The following is a 23,373-nucleotide window of genomic DNA, read 5'->3' as shown; positions in this document are numbered from 1 at the left end:
GTCAGCCACAGCTGGAGTGCCTCCACAGCCTCCTGTCCGCCCCAGGAACCTCGGGCGCGTTGTTATGTTGTGATTTTTCACTTTGTTCCCCATCTCCTGGCCCACAGGGCCCGCCTGCCCCCATTTCCCTCAGCATGACAAGATGGCGGCCCTTGGGGCACCCGCAGGTGCTGGTCCCGCCCCGCGCGCATGCGCAGAGACGTCCCACAGGTGCCACCGCCCCCTGTGCTATATCTGAGTACGCCGCGAGCCGCACGTATAAGGGGCCGTATCACGCCCTCTGGCCTCCCTTCGATCCCTCCGCCGTCTCTAAAGGCAGCTCCAGCAGCTGGAGGCCCGGCGCTCCCGAGGTGGGAACACGGCCCTAGAGAGGCGCCCCGGCCCTCCCGAGCGCGTTCGTGCCTCCCTTGGGGCTCGGCTGCGGGCGCTCCGCGGGCTGGCCCCGAGGGACTCCTTCCCTGCAAGCTCAAGCGGAAGGATATATCGTTTTTATTTTTTTATCCGCCATCTGCTGAGCAACGGTCTCGGGGGTGTGGCCAGGCGCGCGGGCCCCGCCCCTCCAGGCCAATCGCGACGGGAGGCTCGCTGCCGGCCCCGCCCCGCTGGGGCAGTGCAGCCAATAGGAGCGCGGGACGGGGGCGCGCGCACGGGTGAGGGGGCGTGTGCGCGGCGCGGCTCCGACAGTGTCGCTTGGCCGCGGCGGCGGTCGGCGCGGGGGGGTGGAGGGGAGCGGGACCCGTGCCCGGTGTGACTGCGGGGTGCGCCGGCAGCGGGGCCGGGGGGGAGCAGGTGAGGGCAGGGGCAGGGCTGGAGGTCTGCCCGGGTGGGCAGACCGGGGTGTTGGTGAGGCGGAAGGAGCTTGGCCTGGTCGTCTGCTCCCTCCCTTCGGCTGCCGCCCGGCGCTCTGACTCCTCGGAGGAGGAAACAAAGAGGCGGCGGGGGTGGGAATGGCCGGGAGCTGCGCTGCAGCCATTCTGGAAAGACCTTCTGGTGTTTCCTTCCCCCCACCCCCGCCGAGCAGTGATTAACAGGACCGTGGGAGGCGGGGGGCGACCTGTGGGTGTCCGAGGGTCCGGCTGGAGCCGCTTGGAGAAGCGGGAGGGCGGCCGGGAGAGGAAGGAGGAAGCGCTCACCGCCCTGCCCTGTGTGTTCCTCTCCTCCTTCCGTCGCTTTCCTCGCTGAAGGCCTCCCGATGAGTTAAAATGGTGCTGAGGCTCGAGGGGAGCTGGTCGCTGCTCGTAGGGAAGAGGTTCCTCTGCCTGTCGGAAGAGGAGGACAGGACGTGGGACGCCAGCCTCATCTCGGAATGGCCCTGGAAGGCGGGCAGGATCCGGGCCGTGTCACACACGGACATATCCAAGCAGGACCTGAAGGTAACCGGGAACTTTGCGAGAGACCCGCTGAATGCGGAGCGTGGCCGGGGAAGTTGGTGTGGCTGTGTGTACACACGTGTGTGCACATGCTGCTCTCGGGGCCAGAGCACACGGAGACTTGGCCGACACGTTTGGGAACGTGCACCCCTGCCCAAGTGCCCGCTGTGCTTGTACTAATGCCGCAAATTATCTCTAACTAATTATAAATGTGCTTTCTTCCACCGGCATTTTGAAAAGCCGGTTTTTACCGCAGCCTCTGTGCATATGGTTTATTTCCTAAAGGTAAATTAAGGTTTTGCCAGCTGTGAACAGGTTTTTGCCTCCAGAGTTGAAACCGAAACCCTCCAATGCTGTTGGGATTGGTGACTTTTCCTTTCCTGCTCTTTGGAGCGACTACTTGGCTTTTAAAGTCACACCAAACTCACGCCTGGTGCTGGAGGTCTCTCGGACTTTTCTTGCGTGGTGGCCTCTTCTTATTAATGATTACCAAGCATGGTTTTTGTAGCACGGTTCTTGCAATCGTGGTGTAATTGGTTAGCTGTGCATTCTGTGTGGGAGTCAAGCTCAGTTTACGGGTTGGCTGTGAAGTTATTAAGGGGCTTTATTTGGCAGCTGTAGACATTGGAAGTATTCAGCCAGGTCTGGACACTTACTGGAGTACGAACTGAGCGCTGCTCCCCAAGGACAAAACTCCATTGTAGCGGCGGCATCTTGTGCTTGCTCCTACAGAAGGCTCCCATGACCAGAACAGCACCATCTTCCAATTTCAGCTGTCTCCTTTCCTCTTTTTTTGGTGATGAGAACTCTGATTAACTGACTTACTCGTCAAACGAAACGAAGCTTCGGATGTTTCCAACTCTTTCTTGAGAGCGTAAACTTTGTTATCAGTTTGTTGTTGTGGCTGTGCGGCAGGGGTGGAGCTTTGTCCATTTTTGGGCGCGGGGCTGTGCCTGTGCCGTGCCGGAGTGAGGACGAGGTTCTCGGCGCAGAGAGCTCTTGGGGACTTTGTCCGCAAAGGAGAAGCAGCAGGTGCTAATGGGGTCTCTGTTGTGGGATTTGGAGCTGGTTACGGTTCTGCCAGAAGCGATTGACTTGATGTGTTCTCCAGTTGAAATGTAAAGAAGTTGCAGAATGGGCAATGGAGGTGCGGAGAGCTTTGTACCAAAGCACATCGCATCTCCTTTCCTCTCTTAGTTCTGTACAAGCATCCTAAACCCGAAAAAATAAAGGACTGAGAGGGTGGATTAAGTATTTCTCCTGTGAAAGAGTAGAATTATTTATTTCAATTTTTATTTTGTATAGAAGGAATCTCAAAACTGTTAAAACGCTTTTCTCAACTGTGTTTATTGTGTGTGCAGTGATGCAGTAGCCTGAACAAGCCATTCTGGTTCTGGTTGTTATTTGCTTATCTCTTTCATAGTTTCTGCACCTCAAAATTACCAAGTTCATTTCTGCACCCATTAGCTCGATGACTCCTGGCTGTGGTAATGATGTTTGTGTGCATGTTTTCACTTGCCTTTCCCATGAGAGGGATGATAAAACTCCAGGAAATGTTTCTCGGGTTCACTCAATTGAGTTTTTCGTGCTGTTTGTTAAATGCAGTTAAGCTGGATTGCTGTGTTCTTTGGGAAGAGAAAATGTTTTTTTCCAAGAGTAGAGTCCTTTATCAAGATGTTCCAATTCCTGTATTCAGGCCAAGTTGTATTTGTGGTCTTTCCCAATAACTTGCTGAGCTCCCATGTTGCCTTTGAAATTAGGGTAATGCTATCCCAAACACATTGGTCAAACCATCATATTTTTGCCATGAAACTGCTTTCTTCTTGAAAAATCTGCATTGTTTCTGAAATTCACAAGGATAAATAGCAGTTAAGAGCAGTCAGGAAGTGACCTTCACATTACATAATTTGATCACCTTTACTGCCCTCCTGTCATTTGTGCTTTCAATAAATTGGCTGAAGTTATTCTTTGGAATTAGTATTTTTAAAATAATTCTGAAAAAAACCCAACTTGCTTGTTCCAGTGCTGTAGAGTTTGTGGAATATCCACATGCCACTACTGTAGGCAGTCCTTTAGCTTTCCTGGATTTTTCTGGGGGGAAATGTGTATTTTTCCCTGCTTGTAAACACCAGTGACAGTGTTAACATAATTAATTATCTTTAAGCAGCATTCAACTTTTTGAGATAGGAAGTTGTAAAGTTAAATGTAAATATTATTATTTTATATGACAGTAATGATGATAAACCAATTAACATTGACTGTCACTTATAAAATATTGGGTCAACCTTGGATGCTTTAGGGATTGTTTGAATGTGTGACAGGCAATAATCATGCTGGAATTAAAGTACATTTAATGTTTTTATTTTTGAGTAAATTGATGGGTTTATCTTTTCCATGTTGGATGTGTCTGAACTTTATAGGTAGTCACTCACTCCCTTTGCTTCCTTTCTGTAGATTTGTGTAGAATTTGATGATGAATCATGGGAGAAGCGAAGATGGATAGAAGTCTACAGCAGGATGATGATAGCGTTCCTGGTGGAGCAAAAGCTGGTGCTGGCTGAAAGAAAAACCCAGTCCATGCCTCCTGTGCAGTGGCCTGCAATGGCAAGTACACCTTGGCTGGAGTCTCTTGGGCTCTGCAGTTCCACCTCTGGGACAGTGCTGTCACCAGTGAGAATTCCTCTGGTGCAGCCTCACTCCTGGGTGTCCTGGGAAGGGAGAAAATCTCTTTGTGCAGCTCAGACTGACAGAGCTCGGCAGAATTTGAAGTTGGTGGATACAAGGATGTGTTTTTATGACTGCTTGTCTCTCAAAACCCTGTTCTGTACATTGTTAATTAATTCTTCCTCTAGTCTTGTGTTTTGTTTCATCTTCCACAAAATTCCTCTTAAAAATAGAGAGAAAAATGTAAATTATAGGTTTCTAAGGATAGCCTGTGTTTTTACTTTAAGTTTTTGACTCTGCCTCAAGCTAATGCTATGGTGATTCTTGTTCCTGAGACAAAAATAATTCAGATTTTTTTAATGTGATGCCTGCCTGGTACAAGTGATTTGTGAGATTTAGATTTTCTGCATACAAAAAGCTGTGTACACTGTACAAGGAGGGAACTGAGCTTTCTGTACCTGCCATGCATGGCTGAATAGGCAAATTAGCCAGGGGAGGTGAACAGGGAACGTTTCCCAGTGTATTCAGCCAGGGTAGTTGTGCTTGACTACTTTGGATATTGCTGCTCAAGAAAGTAGTGAGATAAGTGAAAATGCAGACATGTAAACTTGCTGAACACAAATTATGCTGAATCTGTAGTCTGTGTTTTAATACTATTAACTTTGCTAGGTATGAAGTGTGCATTGTAATTGATATTGCTGCATTTTAGCTGGTTTTTCTTTCTTAAACAAAGCCAATCAAAGCAATACAAGTAGGACCCAATAGAATGGGAGAGGAAATGGAGATATAAATCCTTAATTTTATTTCCTGGGCCGTGCATTAATATCAGCAGTTCCTCTGGTAGATTTTGCTGACAGCTTGTTCTGAAAACCATATTTAAACTTAGCTGTTGTCCATTTCCAAGTATCTGGATAGTTCTTCCTGGGTACTTCAGTTTTGGGATAAGGTTTTCCTCCTGAAGTGTTTGATGTGTCAGTTCATGCAGGGTGCATGTTCCAAAGCTCATTTAGCAAAGGATCAAATGTAGGCCAGTCCTGGATCTTGCCTCGGCAAAAAAAGACTTTTTCTCCCTTTATCATCACACAGGGCAGGAAAGCAGAGGTCACAAAAGAAGTGTGTGGATTAATTTATTTGAAACTTGATCACAACTTACTGTTTCAAGTATATGGGAGGGTGTGTTTGTGACAAATGGAGCAGCTCTGTAGAGCTCTGGTGATGCCCAGTCCCTCCTGTGGAGACTCTTGTCCCTCCCGTGGGGCTTTTGTCCCTCTGCCAGTGCTGTCCTGACTGAGGTGAAGACAGGGAATATCTGGTTGGGGTTTTGGAGAACTGGTCAAAAAAAGTCCTTCTCCTGTCAGAATGATTTCCTTTTTTAAATGAGGCACAGTTACACCTTTCAGGTAGGGGGGAGTTACTCTTGCCACTTCTCTTGTTCCAGGCTCCTGGTGCCTGTCCTCTCAGATCTGGTACTGCCACTAGACTAAATTTAATTTTGAGCACATTAGGAACTGTTCAGAAGCTTTTAAAGGAAATTGATTTCTTGTCTGTTCTTAAGGCTTTTGGTATATCTGAACACAACTTCATCATTGCACTGCAGTGTTACAACAACTGTGAGGCTGTCCAAATCATCATGTGTGCCTAAATAAAGGTTTCACTGTGTTATCAGGGTTGCACAAGTTTTGAGAACTTCAATGTAAACTATGCTGCAGACATTGATTGATTTGCTAGCTATTTCCCCAGTCTGCCATAAAGAGGTTTATTAGTAATATATGTGCAATTAGAATTATTACATTAATAAATTTTTCATGTGGACATGAATGATTAATTGCTAATGATAGCCACCTGCACTGAATTCCTAATTCATACTGATTTATAAAATTAATTTCAAATGGAGTCCATAACTTTCATTAGGTGTGTATTAGAAGTTTTATTGGAAACATGCTCTGTTTTCAAGAGTTGCATGTAGATGTGGTAATGTAACAGAGAAATAGAAGCAAAATTAAAATTTAAAAAATTTAAATTAATTTTTAAATGCAAATGATGAATTATGAGATCTCCTTGCTCTGTTTCTGAGAACATGTTTATCATTTTTTTAGACCTACAAGTCCTTAGTGGACAAAGCTGGAATGGGATCACTGGTTTCAGTGCGCTACCTGGGTGAAGAGAAATGTGTTTTCCTCTCTAAAGACCTCTTGACACCCATCCAGGTAACCTTAACTGGCTTTGTAAAGATGAAAGATCAATCTCTTATCTTGATATTTAGGATGCATCAGGGTAATGTAATCAATGCAAACTTCAGATGGGTAAAAACTTGTAGCAGGTGTTTATTTCTGTAACTCACAAATATCCATTCTGAATGAAACATGTCTGGTTAAAAACCTTCTGGAGATAATTCAGGACAGGGTCACTGAGGAGAGCTGGATGAGGGACTGTGCAAGGACAGTTATTCGTGTGACAGCAGTTTTGTATTGATTTTGGGGAAAACCTGGAATAGTTTCCCTTTCTTCTTTTACACATGAACTTTGTGCAAGGATTTTCAGGAATGTCTGGCATAAATCTTGCTATTTAACAGAATGAGGAATTGGGCAGAATGGAAATGAGATGATTGAATTACTGAGCACCAGAGGAAGGTTTGTTAGTGAAAATTAGGTACAGGTGGGTTGAAACTGTTGTCCCTGGGCAGGTGTTTGGAAGAATAGTATCTGCTAAAGATAAAGATTTAGCCTTTTTAGGAAGTTAGTCTCTGTAACCTGTAAACAATCTGAAATAAAAGTAGCAATGGTTGTCCTGTATTGAGACTGCAAGTAGTGCCATCATTAGTGTTCTCCTTAGACCTGTTAACAGTCAGCAAATATACAAGTCCTTTAGAGAAGATGACAAGAGAGTCACTAAAAGCCAAATTGAGTTGTAGATAGTTGTCTTGCTTGTGTTGGCTCAGCAGCAGGGTTGAGATCTCTCTGCAGAAGGCTTATCTCAGCACTGCAGTGGAAAAGATTGCTTTACTGGCATCTTGAATAACAGTTTATTGACTTCTAGTTGTTCAGTCTCCTGCCTCTTACAAGTATCAGAGCAGTGCTTGGGATAAAAAGATAAAACCCAACCCCAAACCCTTTTCTTAGTTGCACTCTTTGAGCCCTGGGTGGAAACTTGCTGTGACCTTTCCATTTCAGAATCAATTCTCATTCAAGAATTTGAGAGGAAAAAATAATACACATACATTTTGCTGAAGAATGATGAATAATTTAGATGTAGCTGACTCTGTTTTCATTCATATAAACATTTTATAATGCTGTCTTGACACTGACTGATCCTGGCATTATCATAAATAGAAACATAAAATATTTTCATTTGCATCTGCTGAGGACAAATATGCTGCTGCTTCTGGGAACTTAAATCCAAAGTTAAGAATGGACAGTTCAATTAAACTTACTGCTCCTTAGCAATATAGTACTACAAAGCTGGGTTATTTTCAGAACGATATTGAAGTAAACCTGGAGAGCTCATTTCAGACTCTGTTGCAGATTCTTGTGTTGAATTAGTGATAAAAAATTACCTGCTTCCAGTCCAGCATCCTAGAACTGCTGGGGAACAGATTAATGAGAATTGGCTTTGTGTGGATCTCTGCCATCTGTTTTTTAAATATTGTGGGATTTTGTTAAAAGCATTATCCTGAATGCAAACTTCTGTTCTTTTTTTCCTGAAATAGGATGTGGATGGTTCCAGGCTTTCTCTTAAAGATGATCAAAATGTAAATGAAGAAATTCAGGCTCTGGTTAAGAAGCACCTTGATGAGACACGCTTGGTCCAAGGTACAAGCATCCTGTGGAGCAGAAAATGGCAAAAAATGCCCAAGTCCAAAGGGAAATCCTTGCAGTGTTGGTGTAATTAATTGGTAATCTGTTCTAGGGGATAAAAGCTTTTTAAAAACACTGATTTTACTCTCACAGCAGTGAATGCAAAATGTGAAGGATTGTTGATGTTCATTTCAAGTATTTCTTTTCAAAGAGTGAAGATGTAATTTAGGCACCTATAGATGGCCTTCCTACTTGTGAAATAGATTAAACTTGTAGCAATTCTCAAAAATTTTGAATTGTGTATTGTTTCAAGTAATTTGATATGTTTTTTTCCAATTTGTTGCTTGCTTATGAAATCTTCCAGGGTGTTGTATAGAGGCCTCCTTTTTTAGCTAAATTTAAAATTGTTCCTTTTGTTTGCCAGCTTTAAATTCTTAATTACTGGGTTCACACCAGCATATTTGTACTTATGTGCTTGCACATGCAGGGAGTGACCTTTTTGAAAAAGTAGATATTGCATCTTACAGTTTTCATTTCCCATAATGTAAGAACAGGAAGAATTAATTTTGATAACTGTGGTCATCTTCATACCTCCTTTGTCTCTAAGCTTTTTCTTTTTTCTCCAATTTTGTAGGTGGAAAAAATATCATTGGTTCAAAAATTAGGATTTATAGCCTGGACCCTTCTACTCAGTGGTTCACAGCAGTTGTTGTCAATGGAAATCCAGCTACAAGAACTCTGGAAGTCAACTGTCAGGAGGTAGGAACCAGCTGCAGTGGTTTACAAATGATATGGGGAATAAGTACAAATTTTATTTATGTCTCCACCAGAATAATTTTTATTTCTGTCTTTACTGTAATCTTTAAACATGAATGTCAGTGTTGGGCAGAATAATATAACCCAAAGTGTTTCTTTATGCTGCAGTTAGATTATTAAATAACAAATGTCCTTCTATGAAAAATAAGGGAGACCTGGAATTTCTGTTGTAAGAGTGAAACAAACATGATCTTTGCTCTTTGTGCTGTGCAGACAGCACAAGTTTGTGTTCTCAAGCATCACTTTGTGTGTTTATGCAGAGATAGTGTCACATGGTGTGTTGTTAAATTCAGCTTGGTATTCAAAGAACCTAGAAGTTAAGTGTCTAAGCTTAGTCCATACCACCATATATAAGATAAATATATTTAAAATAGTTTCACCTCTCTAAATGGCTGCTTTTGTGTTTCCTGTCTTTCTCAAGATTCCAGCTTTAAAAACTCTTGATCCAGAATTAATTCATGTTGAAATCATATATGACAACAATGGAAAATGTGGTAAGACCTATTGCTTTTTGTCCTTCAAGCACTAAGTAGGTTATTTGTGATTGACTAATCTTGATCACCTTCTCTTCCAGATAAATCAAAAAGCTTTGGGGGTGTGAAAAGGAAGTCATCTGACAGCAGTGGAAGTGTTGATGCTAAACACACAAAATCTTCTCCTGAGGTAATGTCTTGCTCTGTTATATATGGCTGTTACGTAATCATTATGTCACTTCTCAAAACATCTTAAATAAGGATTAGATTGGAAAGTAGAATGATGAATATAATCCCTTGGAGGGTGTGTTGAGTTCTTTCAAACTTGTCTGGGCATGAATTGAACATCTTGCCTTGTGATAATTGGAGCAAAAGCTACTAAGCCTTGAATGTTGGTGGTTTGTTGGGGTTTTTGTTTGTTCAGTTTTTTTTGTTTGGGGTTTAAACAGTACTTTTTGCCCCCCTCCTTTTGCTTAAGAGTTGGTCTGCCTGGTCCTGTATCCTTGCAGTAGGAGAAAGCACAAAGGAGTTCTGAGGTTTATAACCTTTGCTTTTCATGTTCTTCAACAATTTTGTACTTGAACCCAAAACTTTCAGCTGCACTTGGGTCCTTTGAGGATTCCAGCTGGACAAGCAGCAGTTGAAGGTTGTTCCAGTACAGAAAGGAGATGAGACTTTTCTGATACTCTCATGTCTACTTTTATTTCTTTTGTGAGTGACCTGCTGGGTATCACTGAGAGATGAATAAACTCTCAAAGGTCAAAAGACAAACTGGTAGCTTCAGTGTAGAAATGCAAAAATGAAAAATCGTGGCTTGGCTGTAGAAAACTTGCCCTGTAAGTTTACCCCAGTATTTCGGATCAAAACCTGCATTTTAGGCAGGAGTAGCCAGTCTTTGGGAAGCTCAGGACTGGGAGGGAGAGGGTTGTGTTGCTGCTGTGCAGTCAGTCCTGTGTAGAGTGAGCTGTGCAGGTCTTTGACAGCCTCACAAAGAGGCAGCCTGAGGTACCAGGCACAGGGGAAGGTGCCTCAGTGAGCAGAGTGCCCTGTCCTGTGTTTACTGCTGAGGAGTGTGCAGCAGGGCACCATGGAGTAGCCAAGGATTGCAGTCCTGGGTTTCCACAGCTTGTGCTTGGGTACCTTGAGCAGCTTTTGGTGCTCAGTTTGCCTTTCTTCAGTTTCCTGCATAATTTCTGCTTGACACACACAAAGCTGGGCTGTGTTTTACATTCCAGGTGCCCTGCTGAAGAATTACTATGATCTGAATTCATATCTTGTTTTACCATAGTCTTTCCTTAAAATAGTGAGTTATTTATTTCTCATTTTCCAGTCTACCTTCCTTCAGAGGACTGGATCATTTTTCACTTTTGCACTCTTCGGGAAATGCCTTGCAACCATTTTTTTCAGAGTGGTTCCAGTGAGTGTGCTTCTAGTGAGGAAACCAGGAGCTATTTGTTGCTCTGATTTTGGTGGATGTCACTATGTGGGAGTGATTGGCTGAAGCCATATTTTTTGTTAATAAATGTATGATAGTACTGATTTCTTGTGTGGAGTTAATTATCTGCAGCCTTTTTCTGAGAGCTTGACTTGGTGCCTGACAGCTGTGTAATATCAAAGCCAAAAGGAAATATTTTGGAGCTGATGCTAAGGAGCTGTAGTGTAACTTCCCAGCTGGGGAAGGACCCCCACAGAAAAGCCACTGTTGTAAACACCCCTGGTAATGTGGTAGGCCTGTTGTATTTCTAAATTAATTATAGATTTCTTGGGTTGGTGATTTAATCAATGTAGGATTTCTGTACTTAACACTTCCTAAAATTCTGCTGCAAAGATTTTCTTGCTACAAGAAAGTTCCCATCTAGATCTTTGGTAATGCTGTCAGTCTTCACAGTTCTGATTTTCACTGGGATTTTCAGCTGAGATTAGAAATCTATTTCTGACTGCCAATTACTGCAGTTACTTTAGAAACATTTCTGCACTGGCAGTTACAAAGAGCAGAGCTTTCTGTCTTTTTTTCTACTTTTTAATAGACTTCCCCAAATAAGTTAGTTGTTAATTGGGGGAAATGAATTAACATGAACAGTCTTTCATGGAACCTATGAACTTTAAAAGGACACTTTAAAGTCTTTCCACTTCATGAACTGAGTGACTCTTTAATTGACTTTATTAAACATGGTAAGAAGAGTATTATTCTATTTTTCCTTTCAGGCTGAACCCTGCAAAGCCATACTTTGTCCTGACTTTTCCTAACTGTTAAAATCTCCCTTGCAGGTTTCTCCCAGTCAGGGCCACGTGCAGTCAGTACCAACTGTGCTGGGTGAAGCCCTGCTGGGATGTACTCCTGCAAATAAAGACCAAAGGCACCCAGGCCTGCCCCTGGCAGCCAACTCACCACCCAACCTTGGTGCAGAGACTCCTCAGGGGTAAGGAAGCAGGTTTATGCTCATACAGACATTTTACCTCCAAAAAGAATTCTGATTCTTAGCACAACAAACTCTGAGGTCATTTTCCAGAGCTGTAGTAACTACTCTTCTGTAAAACCAGCATAGGAGAGTGTTAAATTTGCCTGCCTGGATATGTAATTTACTTCCTAATGCCATGTGCTTACTTAACTTTAAGGAAGTGGCCCTTCAGTGTCCCAGGCTATTGTCACTGTTTCATTGTCCCCATGTGTAAAAGGATACCCAGGTGTGGTGCCTGCTTTGTCAAATGCTTTCCCTCCCTGCCCCCAAGAAAACCAAACCTGTTCAGGCAGGTGTTTGCTTCCTTGCAGATCAGCTCCAGGTCCCCAGTTACAGTTCTGTTGGATGCCAGTGCCTTTGGACTTCTGTTACCCCCAGTTCTGTCACAAAATGGATGTGATGGTAGAAATAGTGTGACAGGGGAACCCAAATTTGAAGTGCTAATAGGGATTTTTCTGCTAGTTTTGTCTCATTTGCTGAATGTGGAAAATACGACTTTTAAAAGGCTTTTTGTGAGAGAGGGTTTACAGTCTCCAGCATAGTGACTTGTGGTGCCAGTCTGAAGATCCTTGAGAATCTTGCCACAGACGTGCAAATGAAATGCATTTGGTTATTCAGCAGTTGCCTGGAGGAAATGAGAAAGCAACTATTTATTTGTGAGAGGAGGAAGTGGAGTAGCAGCAAGTACCTAAATTTGTGTGTGCCTACATGGGTGTAGAGTTTTATTGTTCTAGTTTAACAAAAAAATCAAACCCAGATAAAACACCTGAAAAACACAGACCCATTTAGCCTCACACAAAATTTAAAATACTCACCCATCAGAACTCAAAGCACATAATTAAATAACTCAATTTCTTCTTTCAAGCTTTAAGTGTGGCTAGATTGAGCAGCTGATGCTTTGATTTATTTGACACATTTGTGGGTTTTTTCCTAATGATTGCATGTTGTGTTTCAGCACATGTAGACGAAGCCTACCAGAAACTCATCCTTCCTGTCTCAGTACTGGAGTGAAACCATTGACAGAAGAGCTGACAGCCTTTCCTAAAGTGAGCTTTATGTCTAAAGAACAAACACAAAACCCCAGTGAGCAAAATGGTAAATATACCTCTTTGAAAACCTCAAGACCTTCATCTTTAACTGATTCAGCTAATGAAAAGGGAACCAACCTGAAGAATACTAATGAACCTTTCATGAAGGCCACCACAAACTTTCCCAAGGAATGCATTTCCATAAAACAATTGCAGCATGCCAGCCCTTCCATAGCAATACCCAGAGGCAGTGGCACTGTTGAACTGCAGAGAACTTTGGACTGCAGACCCTCAACCTCAGATGCTCATCTTCTGTCCTTTGGTGAGTGTGGGCTTAAATCACAAAGCAGCTGCAACAGCCACAGCAGCCACAAAGGAAACAAGATTGATGAACTTGCAGACATGGAGTTTTTCATCAGAAGAAATTCAAATGAGATTCTTTGTGACAGAAGTGAAAGTGAAAGCTTTTGGACTGGAAGTGCCAAGGTCCAGGATAATAGTAAGTGTTCCTAAAATTTCCTGTCACTTCAAAATCCTTGTAATTTCTGTCTAACTACTTAAAGTAGGTAATTTGTTACATGTGCAAAATTAGTAATTTAAATTGTGTGAGTAAATCGGGAATTTGAGTCATTTGTGTGTTCACTTAAGATAGGAATGCAACAAACTGGAGAAACACCTTTTCCTGATAAAGGAAAAGGACCAATCGTTAGTTTTTAGAAATAAGTTGTTACAAAATAGATGCAAGAACAGAATGGTAAAAGAGGTTACAAAATCAAGGTTCTTTTGGAATACAGATGCTGATGGCACAATGAGATTACCTTTTAGCCATGGTCCTGAATTTTACAGACATGGTTAGGGATGGAAGTTGTCCTTAACAAAGCTCTGTTCAAGAGGGGCTTTGATTTAAAAACTGTCATGAGAGCAAAACAAACACAAACGCACCCACCACCACCAAAAATTAAAACCCACTCAACCCCAAAAACACCCACCTTGTTCCTCTTTTCCATTTGGTGGTTTGCACATGGGACAGGAGGTGATGGGCTGTGCTTGTTTAAGGAGCTGGACTCCTGGTGTCATGTGTCCTGCTGATTGTTCAGGATCCTGGGAATCCCCTACATACCCACCTCCTTTTTTTTTCAATCTCTTGTTGCTTGGTCTTGGATTGCCATGTGCTGTTCCATAATTAGCATGGATACACAGCCAGCCAAGCAGTCACTGTTGTGTCCCCTGCAAGGCCTCACTGGCAGCGTAGGAGGAAGGGAAATGTTTGGCATCTGTTACTGTAAGATGCTGAAAGCTGTTGCATCATGAAGGGGGAAAACAGGACTGAGAAATGGCCAGGTTGTACTCTGTCCCAGTTTATTGTGAAATATGGTTGCTCAGGGCTCCAACTCTGGCTGAAGAACTTCCTTTAAAAACAGATGTTGTTTCAAAATGCTCCTCTGTGAAAAAGTGGAAGGAGCTCTTGGTTCCACATAGTCTGTGTGGCTTCACTGGAACTGCAGCTCGAGATGCTGACTGGAGGAGAGGTTTCTGCCAACCGCAAATATTTTTAGCATAGCTTGGTTTCAGTGTAGCGTGAAACTCGCAGGAGAAGTTGATGTGACTCTTGCACTAAAACACTGAGGTTTTCTGTGAGAAAAGCCGAGGTGTTTGACCCCGGCTGCTCTCCCCGCAGCCGTTGCGCGCAAGTCCGTCCTGGCGGACGCTGCCAGGGTGAGGAAGCTGCAGCAGAGCGGGGAGGCCTTTGTGCAGGACGGCTCCTGCAACAGCATCGCCCCGCACCTGCACAAGTGCCGCGAGTGCCGCCTGGACAGCTACCGCAAGAACAAGGAGCAGAGGGACTCCACCGTCTTCTGCCGCTTCTTCCACTTCAGGAGGTGAGAACCGTCCAGTCGCACTCCGTGCAAAGTCAGAAATCCCCAGAATAAGCTCACGGAGGGCTCTGTTTGTGAGCTGTTTAATGCCGGTGTGTGGCTATAAGACCAATGTACCCAACTAATGAGCGGCTGCCAAGGGTTTTTTAGCCCTTAGAAATTGTACAAGTGCTTCATTTGAGCAGAAAATATTTTGGCAGGACTTGGAGCTCTTTATTTTGCTGTTCTGGGCTGAGTGCCAGTAGGATAACATGAGTTTAGTTTGAGTGCTACAGCTCAGTAAAATTGAGATACTAATGAGAGGGTAGATTCCATGCAGGTTTCCCAGAGTTTAGTGGTTGGACACCTGGAATGTTAGCCATGAGCCCACAGCCATGGAAGGGTTGCAGTAAGTGGCTGTGGGCTTTCAGCTGGGGACATTTGAGCTTCTCATGGAAGTGTTTAATCTCTGCACCCACTGGAATTCACTTTTGTTGCTAAACATCTTAAAAAATACAAATGTGTTACTAATCTGTTATTTATCCTCAGATTAGAGATTTTACTGTAGTAAATCTTTGTATAATCTGATGTGTGAGACCGAAGTAACAGCAGAGTATGCTCATTCATCCTCTCAGGGTAACAATCCAGATTTGCAGTGCAGTTCAAATCACATGAATCCTTTGGTTTAGAACTGGAAACTGAGGGAATTATTCCTTTTTATTGAATTGCAATCTGCCAGATCTGGAGATGGCATTTGTCTGAGGACAGCAGCTGCCAGCATGTGTTCTCATGGCACACCTAACACTACAGTGAGCACACACTCTCATCAGCAGTTACCTTCCTTCTTCAGCATTTAGTAAAAAGGTTCCTGAACAGAGCTCTTCATATTTTCCATTTAAGACATTACTAACAATATAGATCTCATTCTTTCCACCTACTCAGAATCACTCAAGAATATATCTTACTCAAATTTCGCTTGATGCCTTTTGACAGCTGCTTCCAAGTGAATTGTTACTTGAAATATATTCTATATTTAAGGCATTCTAACTTCTCTTGAGAATTGTATGTAGTCCTAGATAAAATTACTGCTGTTGCCATCTCTAGATGTGGCCTTAATGCCAGTGCATTTTAAAAATTGTAAGTCTGATTTGGTTTTGTGTGAATAAAGAGCCACTTGTTGTAAGGCAGATTTCCTAACTAAAAATCTGAATGTTTTCAGTCTTTTTTCTTTAAAACCAGCAGTGCATTGAACGTGCTTAATGCTAGTGTGTGTTTACCCATGTCTGTTGTAACCTTTGAGTAAATTCATTGGCATACAGTACACACACTTGCAACTCAAGCATGGACTGATTGGGATGAATTTAAACCAGTGCAGCATTTAAGGTGATGAGGCTTTTTCTCCTTTTGCCCCTTTTTCATCAGGCTGCAGTTTAATAAGCATGGAATACTGCGTGAGGAAGGTTTCTTAACTCCAAATAAGTACGACCCTGAGGCCATTAGCCTGTGGCTGCCTTTATCCAAAAATGTTGTGGGTCTAGATCTGGACACAGCAAAATACATCCTGGCCAACATTGGAGACCACTTCTGCCAGCTGGTGATATCTGAAAAGGAAGTCATGTCAACCATTGAACCACACAGTAAGAGCAACTTTTATTGAAATCATTTATGTTTTCACAGCTTTATGTGAAGCTTTGAGCTTCTGTGGGAAAATTTATTGTGTATATTTGGAAATATATAAGACTTGAGTGCCTCTCTTTTCAGAGAGGGAATGGTTAAAAGCCACTGTGAACTGGTGTCAACAACTCTTTGCTCCTCACAGGGAGGGGAAAGGGAAGGGCAGTTCCACCCTTCTTTGTCAGAAGTTGTTTCTCAATTTATCAAATTACTTTTCCTGTTACAAAGGGAAAAAAAATCAAACTACCAGGTAGCTGACAACAAAATCTGTTCCTGGTGTGAAAATGAAATTAAGATTTTACTTTGCACAGGTCCTGTTTTATTATAACTGCATCATGGACCTAATGCTGTCTGTCAGGAAAAGAGATTTTTATTTTCCTCCCCCTGCAAGTTTCCAGTAGCACTTTTAGAAGTGATTCTGTGCAGCCCTACTGGGCATAGACCAGAGGAGTGCTGGTGATGGGATAACTGATTGGAGAGGGTAATTAGTGTAGACAGGGCAAACTTAGCACCCCAAAACCACAGGGGTTTGGCCACATCAAAATATTTCTGTAGCAAATGTGAGCAGACAGATGGGGAAGTTAGAACCTTGCATCATCACTTCTCAGAGCAGAATGACTCCTAAAACTCTGTTTGTTTTCTGGATTTTAAGTGCATGATCAGGGTACAGCACAGTTTAGGAGACTGTCACTGTCTGCTGTGCTTGTGGAGTGTTGACATTAGATAAAGATCCTCAGTTTGGCAGTCATTCCACTGTTCTGAGAGAAGAAAAAAAGCTGAACAAGCTTGAATGCCCTTCAAAAGCGGGGGAAGATTTGAGTTATTCCAGAAATTCTCGCTGTGGGGTCTTTACCTTGGGCTGTTTGGAATCTGCAAGCTTTGCTCTTCTCTTGACCTGCAACACGTTCAGGTCTGTGGAACCAAATTATCTATAGCCAGAGTGAGATGTGTAGACTGAAATACAGAAACACTTTTGGGAGAGTGAAGCTTTGGGTGAATTCATGAAACAAAGGGAAGGTCTGGTGTTCCTTATAGCAGAGGATGCATCTGTTGGCATAGCTACCAGAAACATCCTCTGCTTAAAAAACACAGACATGTGTGAGTTCTGGAATTGGCTTGAAAGGAGCAGTGTCTCATTAATTCATCTTTGATTTTATTGCCCTGACTGGTGAGAGGAAGGGAACACACTTTCATTAATATGGAGGTTATTTTGAATACCCTGGGCAGGAAAGAAGTAATTTACAGTCTGAATATGTGGTGTTCTTTGAACAATAATACAGTGGGAGTGTGCTCAGTCAGCACAGGAAAAAGGGGGATTCTTCTGTTACCGTGGCTTGAAGTTCTGGTAAATTTAAATGTGTTTTCCCTGTGAAGTAAAAGATTGACTAGTGTAGAAAGAACACCTTGTTTGGTCACGTTGTTCCTTGGCTACCAAATGCCTAAAGGAAACAGGATCAAACTGCAGAAAGGAACCAAAAAGTAGGAGAAGTACAAAGAGAGAAGACTCAGAAAAGATAGGAAATTGCATTCAAAAGATAAGAAAAAAACACCTTCATCCTGTTTGGGGGAAATTGGAGAGTTGACCTAGAAAATGATAAATATAGTGCATGTTTTTTAAAGGCAGAGGAGAATGGAGCTGGTGATACTGAGACCTGTGTCTCTTGGAAGAATTCTGAAGCAAGCAGTCAAACAATTTTTACCTCCTACTTAAGAACAAATTGTGCTAAGCTATTCCAGTGTTGTTCCATACATAGTCAATGGGCATTATTCAGAACAAGAGCAGCAGATGTCTTGGATGCTGGTATGGTTTTCTTAGCATGCATCAGGACATGGTCTCTCATAACTTGCTTTTAAAATTAAGAAACATTGTGGGCAGGGAAGTTTCAGAGAAGTTACAAGTGTGGAAGGTGGTAGGAGGAGGCAGGTGTGTGCTTTTTGTCTTGTCTAGTTTTCTAGCTGGCAACATAAGGAGGTGGAGATCAGACTAAAATAATTCTTGCATAATCACAGATTCACTGAAAAATTATACAGCTCTGGAAGGGCTTGTAATTTTTTGCAAGATACTGTCAAGGTTTGGGATGTTTTAGGTGGAAAGAAGTGGCTTGGGGTAAGGAAGGGGGAATGTAGTGGGTACATAGGAAATCTGGGCAGCAGCAGTCAGTGCTTCAAAGAAAATTCACCATTCTGAGAAGGTCAGACAAACAAACACATAAAACCTCCCCAAAGGCTGACAGCTACTTGCCCACCATGCTGCTGAATAGCGAGCAAGGCTAAGCTGGCTGTGGCAAGCTACACATTAAGTTTAGCTTGCCAGCAGTACCTGAATTTATTTCCTGGAGTAGCTGTGGGATTTCCACTTAGGAGAACATCAGGAAAGTGCTTGTTAACTTGGACAGACACGTGTCAGGAGTAAAAGCTGTGGTTGGTGCTGCACAGGAGGAAGCAAACTGGTCCCAATTGCTTGGGCTGTTGTGTAACAACAAAAGCATTTTTTGGTGTCCCAATACAAGAACAAGTGTGAGTCACATCACTGTGCTGAAGTGGCTGTACTTACCATGCAAACACTGAATTTGCTGGCACTGACACTGTGACTGTCCCCTCCTTGGCTGCAGGACAGGTGGCCTGGAAGCGCGCGGTGCGCGGCGTGCGCGAGATGTGCGACGTGTGTGACACCACCATCTTCAACCTGCACTGGGTCTGCTCCAAGTGTGGCTTTGGGGTGTGTGTGGATTGCTACAGGATGAGGAAAAAAAGCTCACATGAAGGTGGGAGTGCTTATTGCTACCTGAAACAAGGGGGAAAGAGGGGAAATAAAATCGGTGGTGGACTTGGAAGTCAATGGTAACCTTAAAGGAGCTGAAAAAACCTTCCTAAACAAAAGGATGTGTTGTAGGCCTGTGGTTGCATGTAAGAAATGGGCCAAAAAAATTACCCAAAAAAAAGCCTTCCCAACCAAAAGGATGCGTTGTAGGCCTGGTTGGATGTATCAGTAATAGTCAAATCAGTAACAAAACACTGTCATGGTTTTGTTTTACAGATGATGACTCTGATACTTTCTCCTGGTTTAAATGTGTGAAGGGACAGGCACATGAACCAGAGAATCTAATGCCTACACAAATAATTCCTGGAAAAGGTATTGGAAATATTTGATTAACATCAAAATGTGCTGTAGGATTTTGCTGTCTTTTGTGTGTTGTTAATATTGTACTGAGTGAGGTTTGATTTTAATGGTAAAGTTGGCAAAAGCTTAGCATTTATTATCCAAAGACAGAAGTAGCATGTGTGTTTAATACTATTTTATTATCTTTGACCTTTACAAAGAAGTAGCAGAACTTCTTGTTTAATCATGAACAGTAGTCACATATTAGAGTTTAGCTGCACAGCACACACAATTTCTTAAAAAGCCTTGGTGACTGCTGGATGTTGTGATTATGTGTGAGCTCATTTGTGCTTCTCTCCCTTCAGCTCTCTATGATGTTGGTGACATTGTTCACTCTGTGAGAACAAAATGGGGAATAAAAGCAAATTGTCCTTGTGCAAATAAGCAGTTCAAAGCACTATCCAAGCCAGCTCTAAAGGAGGATTCCAAACAGGTATTGTTACTGCCTCTGGCTCTGTGCAGTGAAGTTTGTGTCAGTCTGTTGCATATTCCTGAAGCCACTGCTAATTTGGCTTTGTAGGTGCCAGCCCTGACCTCTGTGATCACCCCACCACACAGGGACAATTTGTGTTCACTGTTCATCTTTCTGATCCAGCTCTCAGTTTTTGGGGAAATCTCATTTGTGTCCCTTTGGCACTGAGCCCTCACTGGTTGACCTGTCCTTTAAAAAGGCTCAGTGAGGATTTTAGAGCAAAAATGGGATTAGATGGAGAGATGCCTTAAGAGAAGAATGTGAAGAACAAATGAGTGGGAGTGGTTGTGAAGTGTAGGCTATTCCTTGGGTCCTGAGATATAAAACATTCAGCATCTAAAGGAGGGAGTAAGGTGGGAGAGCACTGGGATTCATAGAAGAACGAAGCATTTAAAAAAATAGTGAGATTTAGAGGAGTGTGGAGCTTCACTGATTTCTGTGGCAGTCTGGTAGGTTTGCTTCTCTGTACTGCAGAAAAATCTAAAACAAAGGAAACCTCACAAGATACACATATTTATAATGGATGTAGTATATTTTTGCTTTTAAAAACAGCACAAATTAATAGCATAGTTTGGAAGTATCTCACAAGAAATGGGGTGAATTAAGTGATTTTAATTTTATTAGATGCTTACTCATAGCCTTGTTTTGGAAATAAATGTTACCTTAAATGTAAGAAGCAGGTTGGACTTGATTTCAGTATAAGCAATGAACAGAAGAGACAAAAAAAAATTCAGTTGTTACAAGTGTGGAAGATAGTTATGAGTCAAAAGTTAGCATTCAACTGACTGGGCTTCAGTCTTCTGAATCCAGATTTCCTGTGATTCTGGACAAAGAGCTGCATTAAATTTATCTACACATCTTTGTAGAATTAGTTGCTGCACTGGTTGTGTGAGGATAAGCTCTTTAAAGGTTGAAACATTTTGTATTATGTCATGTTTAGAGTGCTTGCGAAGCATCAGCAGTCAGAGATGAAATAGAGAATGTAATAATAGGTAGACAAAAAAGCAGAATAATTTCTGAGGTGATTATTGTTTGAGCAGAGAGAGGAGATGTCACCATCATGCAGGAATCCCAGGGCAAAGCTGTGGTTTGGTTATTCTGTTCTAGAACCTCCAAAAGCCCAGATAAATCAGCTGCACAGGAGATGGACAATCCTGTGCTTGCATTGTGCAGGTGTAGCTCACACCTGGCAGGTGAGTGCACCTTTGCTGCCAGCTTAAGAGCAAGTTTAGGAATGCTCCATGTCTGCTCTATCCTCTGAGCTGCAGCTGCAGCTCAGCCCTGGCCTGAGCATCAGCTGGGACTAGAAATGTGAGAACTCTGTTAAAACTGCCCTTGGTTCCCAAAGCAATCCCAGAAAATGCACCTGGGAAAGTTGGGTCTGTCTGAGGGCAGATGGATCTGGCTGCTCCTGCCTCAGGAGCTCCCAAACCCTGCAGAGCTGCAATGCTGACCTCTGCTGGGGATCACACGTTTTGAGGGCCAAACCATTTTAATGCTCAAAGGATGAGTTTGGACGTGCTGTTGTTTGTATTCCCTTTGTGTGGAGCGTGTCTGTGTCTAAACAAGTTATTGCTTTGCTTTTTCAGCACTTGGCATCTGGGGACAGGCCTGGCCTTCAACACAGCAGCTTTGTCCTGAGCCCACAAGTCACTACACATGATCCTCCTCTAAAGTCAGCACTTGGAAGCAAACAAACTGCTTCTGTAAATACTTCTCCTTCACTAAATTGGTTTTCAAACCTAACCAGTGGAAATGTGAATAAAGAAAACAAAGGTATGTGCAGAACCAGTGAAGAGTAACCCCTCTGTGGCTGTTTGTCAGAAGAATATAGGTCAGACCCAGCAAAATGTTGTGCTGAGAGTGATGTCATTGGCCTGCTGGCATGAGGGTTCAGTGCCCTGGAGTAAAGCCTGGCAGAGTTAGCGTATTCTGTGTCAAAAACTGGATTAAAATCCCATTAATGCAGGTATTCTTGAAAATCTTGAGAATTTTTGTTGTTTGGGGGTTTTGGATTTTTGGATTTTATTTAGAATGGGGGATTTTAAAAATGTTGGTTTATTGAAGAAAGTTAAGTGACAGAAGTATTTTATCTGCATGTATTGGGAGGAGATTTATATATCTGTGTATACATGTACATATGTACATGTATGCATGTAGGAGGATATTGTCTTAAAAAAATACAAAGTATTTTCACAGTTTTGATGTATTCTCATGGTGTTCCTTTCTTCATTTCAGAGAAACTTCTCATACCAATTTCCAAGAATGAAAATAAACCTCTTCAGACACTCCCTAGCTTAGCCAAGCCAGCTGCAGCCCTGCAGACATTCAACAGTGCAATATTAACTCCTGTGAGCAACAACAACACCGGCTTCTTGAGGAACCTGTTGAACTCTTCTGCAGGAAAGGTACAGGAAAAACTCTGTCCTACAAGTTTGAGTTGATCCCAGGCTTAGATTCTGTTCTAAACCTGTGAACAGCTGCCACAGGCAGTTTGCTTTCTTGTCACAGTAAAATTGTCTTAATTTGGGAAAAAGGATTAATTCAGTTTCAGTGCTCAGTTAGGAGGAGCTTAGTGGTGCTAAGTCTTGGTGAGGAAACTGGGAACTAAGGGATAAAGCAGATTAACCTCCTCAGGGTAGAGCCTGGCAGCTGCATTGGTTGGGATGTCCTTTAGAATGAAAAAGAAGCACCAATGAACTTGCAGATGGAGGGAAGAACCTTCTGTGGTGTCTCCACCATACCTCATTTGCAGCCTGGTTCACTTCAGATGTTTCTGGGCTTTGTCTGATCTTAGAGTGGTGGGGAAAAATACTGGCCTTGAGAGTCCTTTGCTAAAACTGAATTTCTGCTCTTTAATATAAAGCAAGTCCTGTTCTGGGTTCCTGCAGTGTTGCTGAGATGCAAATCAGCAGAAATTGTTGTGCCAGAATTCTGTAGATAAAGTGTAAGAAATGGCACTGGCATTTAATGATGGTGCATTTCTGGACAGCAGAATTCTGCAGTTGTTGGTTTCTCTGCACAATTGGATCTCAAGTAAAAAATTTTAGGAGTAGCAAATACTTTCTTCAAAACCTGCAGGATAAGGCAATGGAAATAGAAAAGAGCACTAACTTTTTATTGTTGTTCTTTCATGTGTTTTATCAGACAGACAATGGACTGAAGAGTACACCCAAAATCCTTGATGACATTTTTGCCTCCCTGGTGCAGAACAGAGCCATCACAGAGCTGCCCAAGAAGCCCCAGGGGCTGACCATCAAGCCCACCATCATGGGCTTTGACACCCCCCACTACTGGCTGTGTGACAACCGCCTGCTGTGCCTGCAGGACCCCAACAATGAGAGCAACTGGAATGTCTTCAGGGAGTGCTGGAAGCAGGGACAGGTATCCCCATCTCCCTGCTTTTTCCATTTGCAATTCATCTGCTTTGTCCTTCAGTTGAAGCACAGCTACCACCACTGCAGTGATAAGGAACATTAAACCTTATCAAATGTGTGCCGTGAGCACTGTTAGGCTTCCTTATCTAAGGATCTGTTTTACTGTTTAAATCTGTTTCTAAGCACACAGCTGCAGTTATGGCTCTATGTATAAAAAGCTATGGCTCTAG

General features: G+C 42.8%; 1 protein-coding gene across 3 annotated transcripts in view; it reads left to right on the top strand.

Moving 5' to 3' along the window:
- The first annotated feature begins 308 nt into the window (after positions 1 to 308).
- KDM3A (lysine demethylase 3A) overlaps positions 309 to 23,373 on the top strand; it is a 29,382-nt gene continuing 6,317 nt past the window's right edge. Inside the window, exons 1-18 of one of the 3 annotated variants that reach the window (XM_058803310.1) lie at positions 309 to 350; positions 1,185 to 1,373; positions 3,825 to 3,974; positions 6,131 to 6,241; positions 7,741 to 7,843; positions 8,463 to 8,587; positions 9,066 to 9,138; positions 9,219 to 9,307; positions 11,386 to 11,537; positions 12,532 to 13,103; positions 14,283 to 14,484; positions 15,883 to 16,097; positions 18,747 to 18,899; positions 19,172 to 19,267; positions 19,600 to 19,727; positions 21,356 to 21,542; positions 22,005 to 22,174; positions 22,914 to 23,150. In XM_058803310.1, the coding sequence (XP_058659293.1) occupies positions 1,203 to 1,373; positions 3,825 to 3,974; positions 6,131 to 6,241; positions 7,741 to 7,843; positions 8,463 to 8,587; positions 9,066 to 9,138; positions 9,219 to 9,307; positions 11,386 to 11,537; positions 12,532 to 13,103; positions 14,283 to 14,484; positions 15,883 to 16,097; positions 18,747 to 18,899; positions 19,172 to 19,267; positions 19,600 to 19,727; positions 21,356 to 21,542; positions 22,005 to 22,174; positions 22,914 to 23,150 (2,934 nt within the window). In that variant the 5' untranslated portion in view covers positions 309 to 350; positions 1,185 to 1,202. Of the gene's footprint in view, positions 351 to 560; positions 651 to 1,147; positions 1,374 to 3,824; positions 3,975 to 6,130; positions 6,242 to 7,740; positions 7,844 to 8,462; positions 8,588 to 9,065; positions 9,139 to 9,218; positions 9,308 to 11,385; positions 11,538 to 12,531; positions 13,104 to 14,282; positions 14,485 to 15,882; positions 16,098 to 18,746; positions 18,900 to 19,171; positions 19,268 to 19,599; positions 19,728 to 21,355; positions 21,543 to 22,004; positions 22,175 to 22,913; positions 23,151 to 23,373 lie in introns of those variants that run through there. The other 2 variants (XM_058803309.1, XM_058803311.1) reach the window with 2 other exon arrangements.

The sequence above is a fragment of the Ammospiza caudacuta genome, chromosome 4 (genome assembly GCF_027887145.1).
Source record: "Ammospiza caudacuta isolate bAmmCau1 chromosome 4, bAmmCau1.pri, whole genome shotgun sequence".
Lineage (NCBI taxonomy): Eukaryota > Metazoa > Chordata > Aves > Passeriformes > Passerellidae > Ammospiza > Ammospiza caudacuta.
The sequence above is the reverse complement of the archived record's forward strand: the minus strand, read 5'-3'. Positions and strand labels throughout refer to the sequence as shown.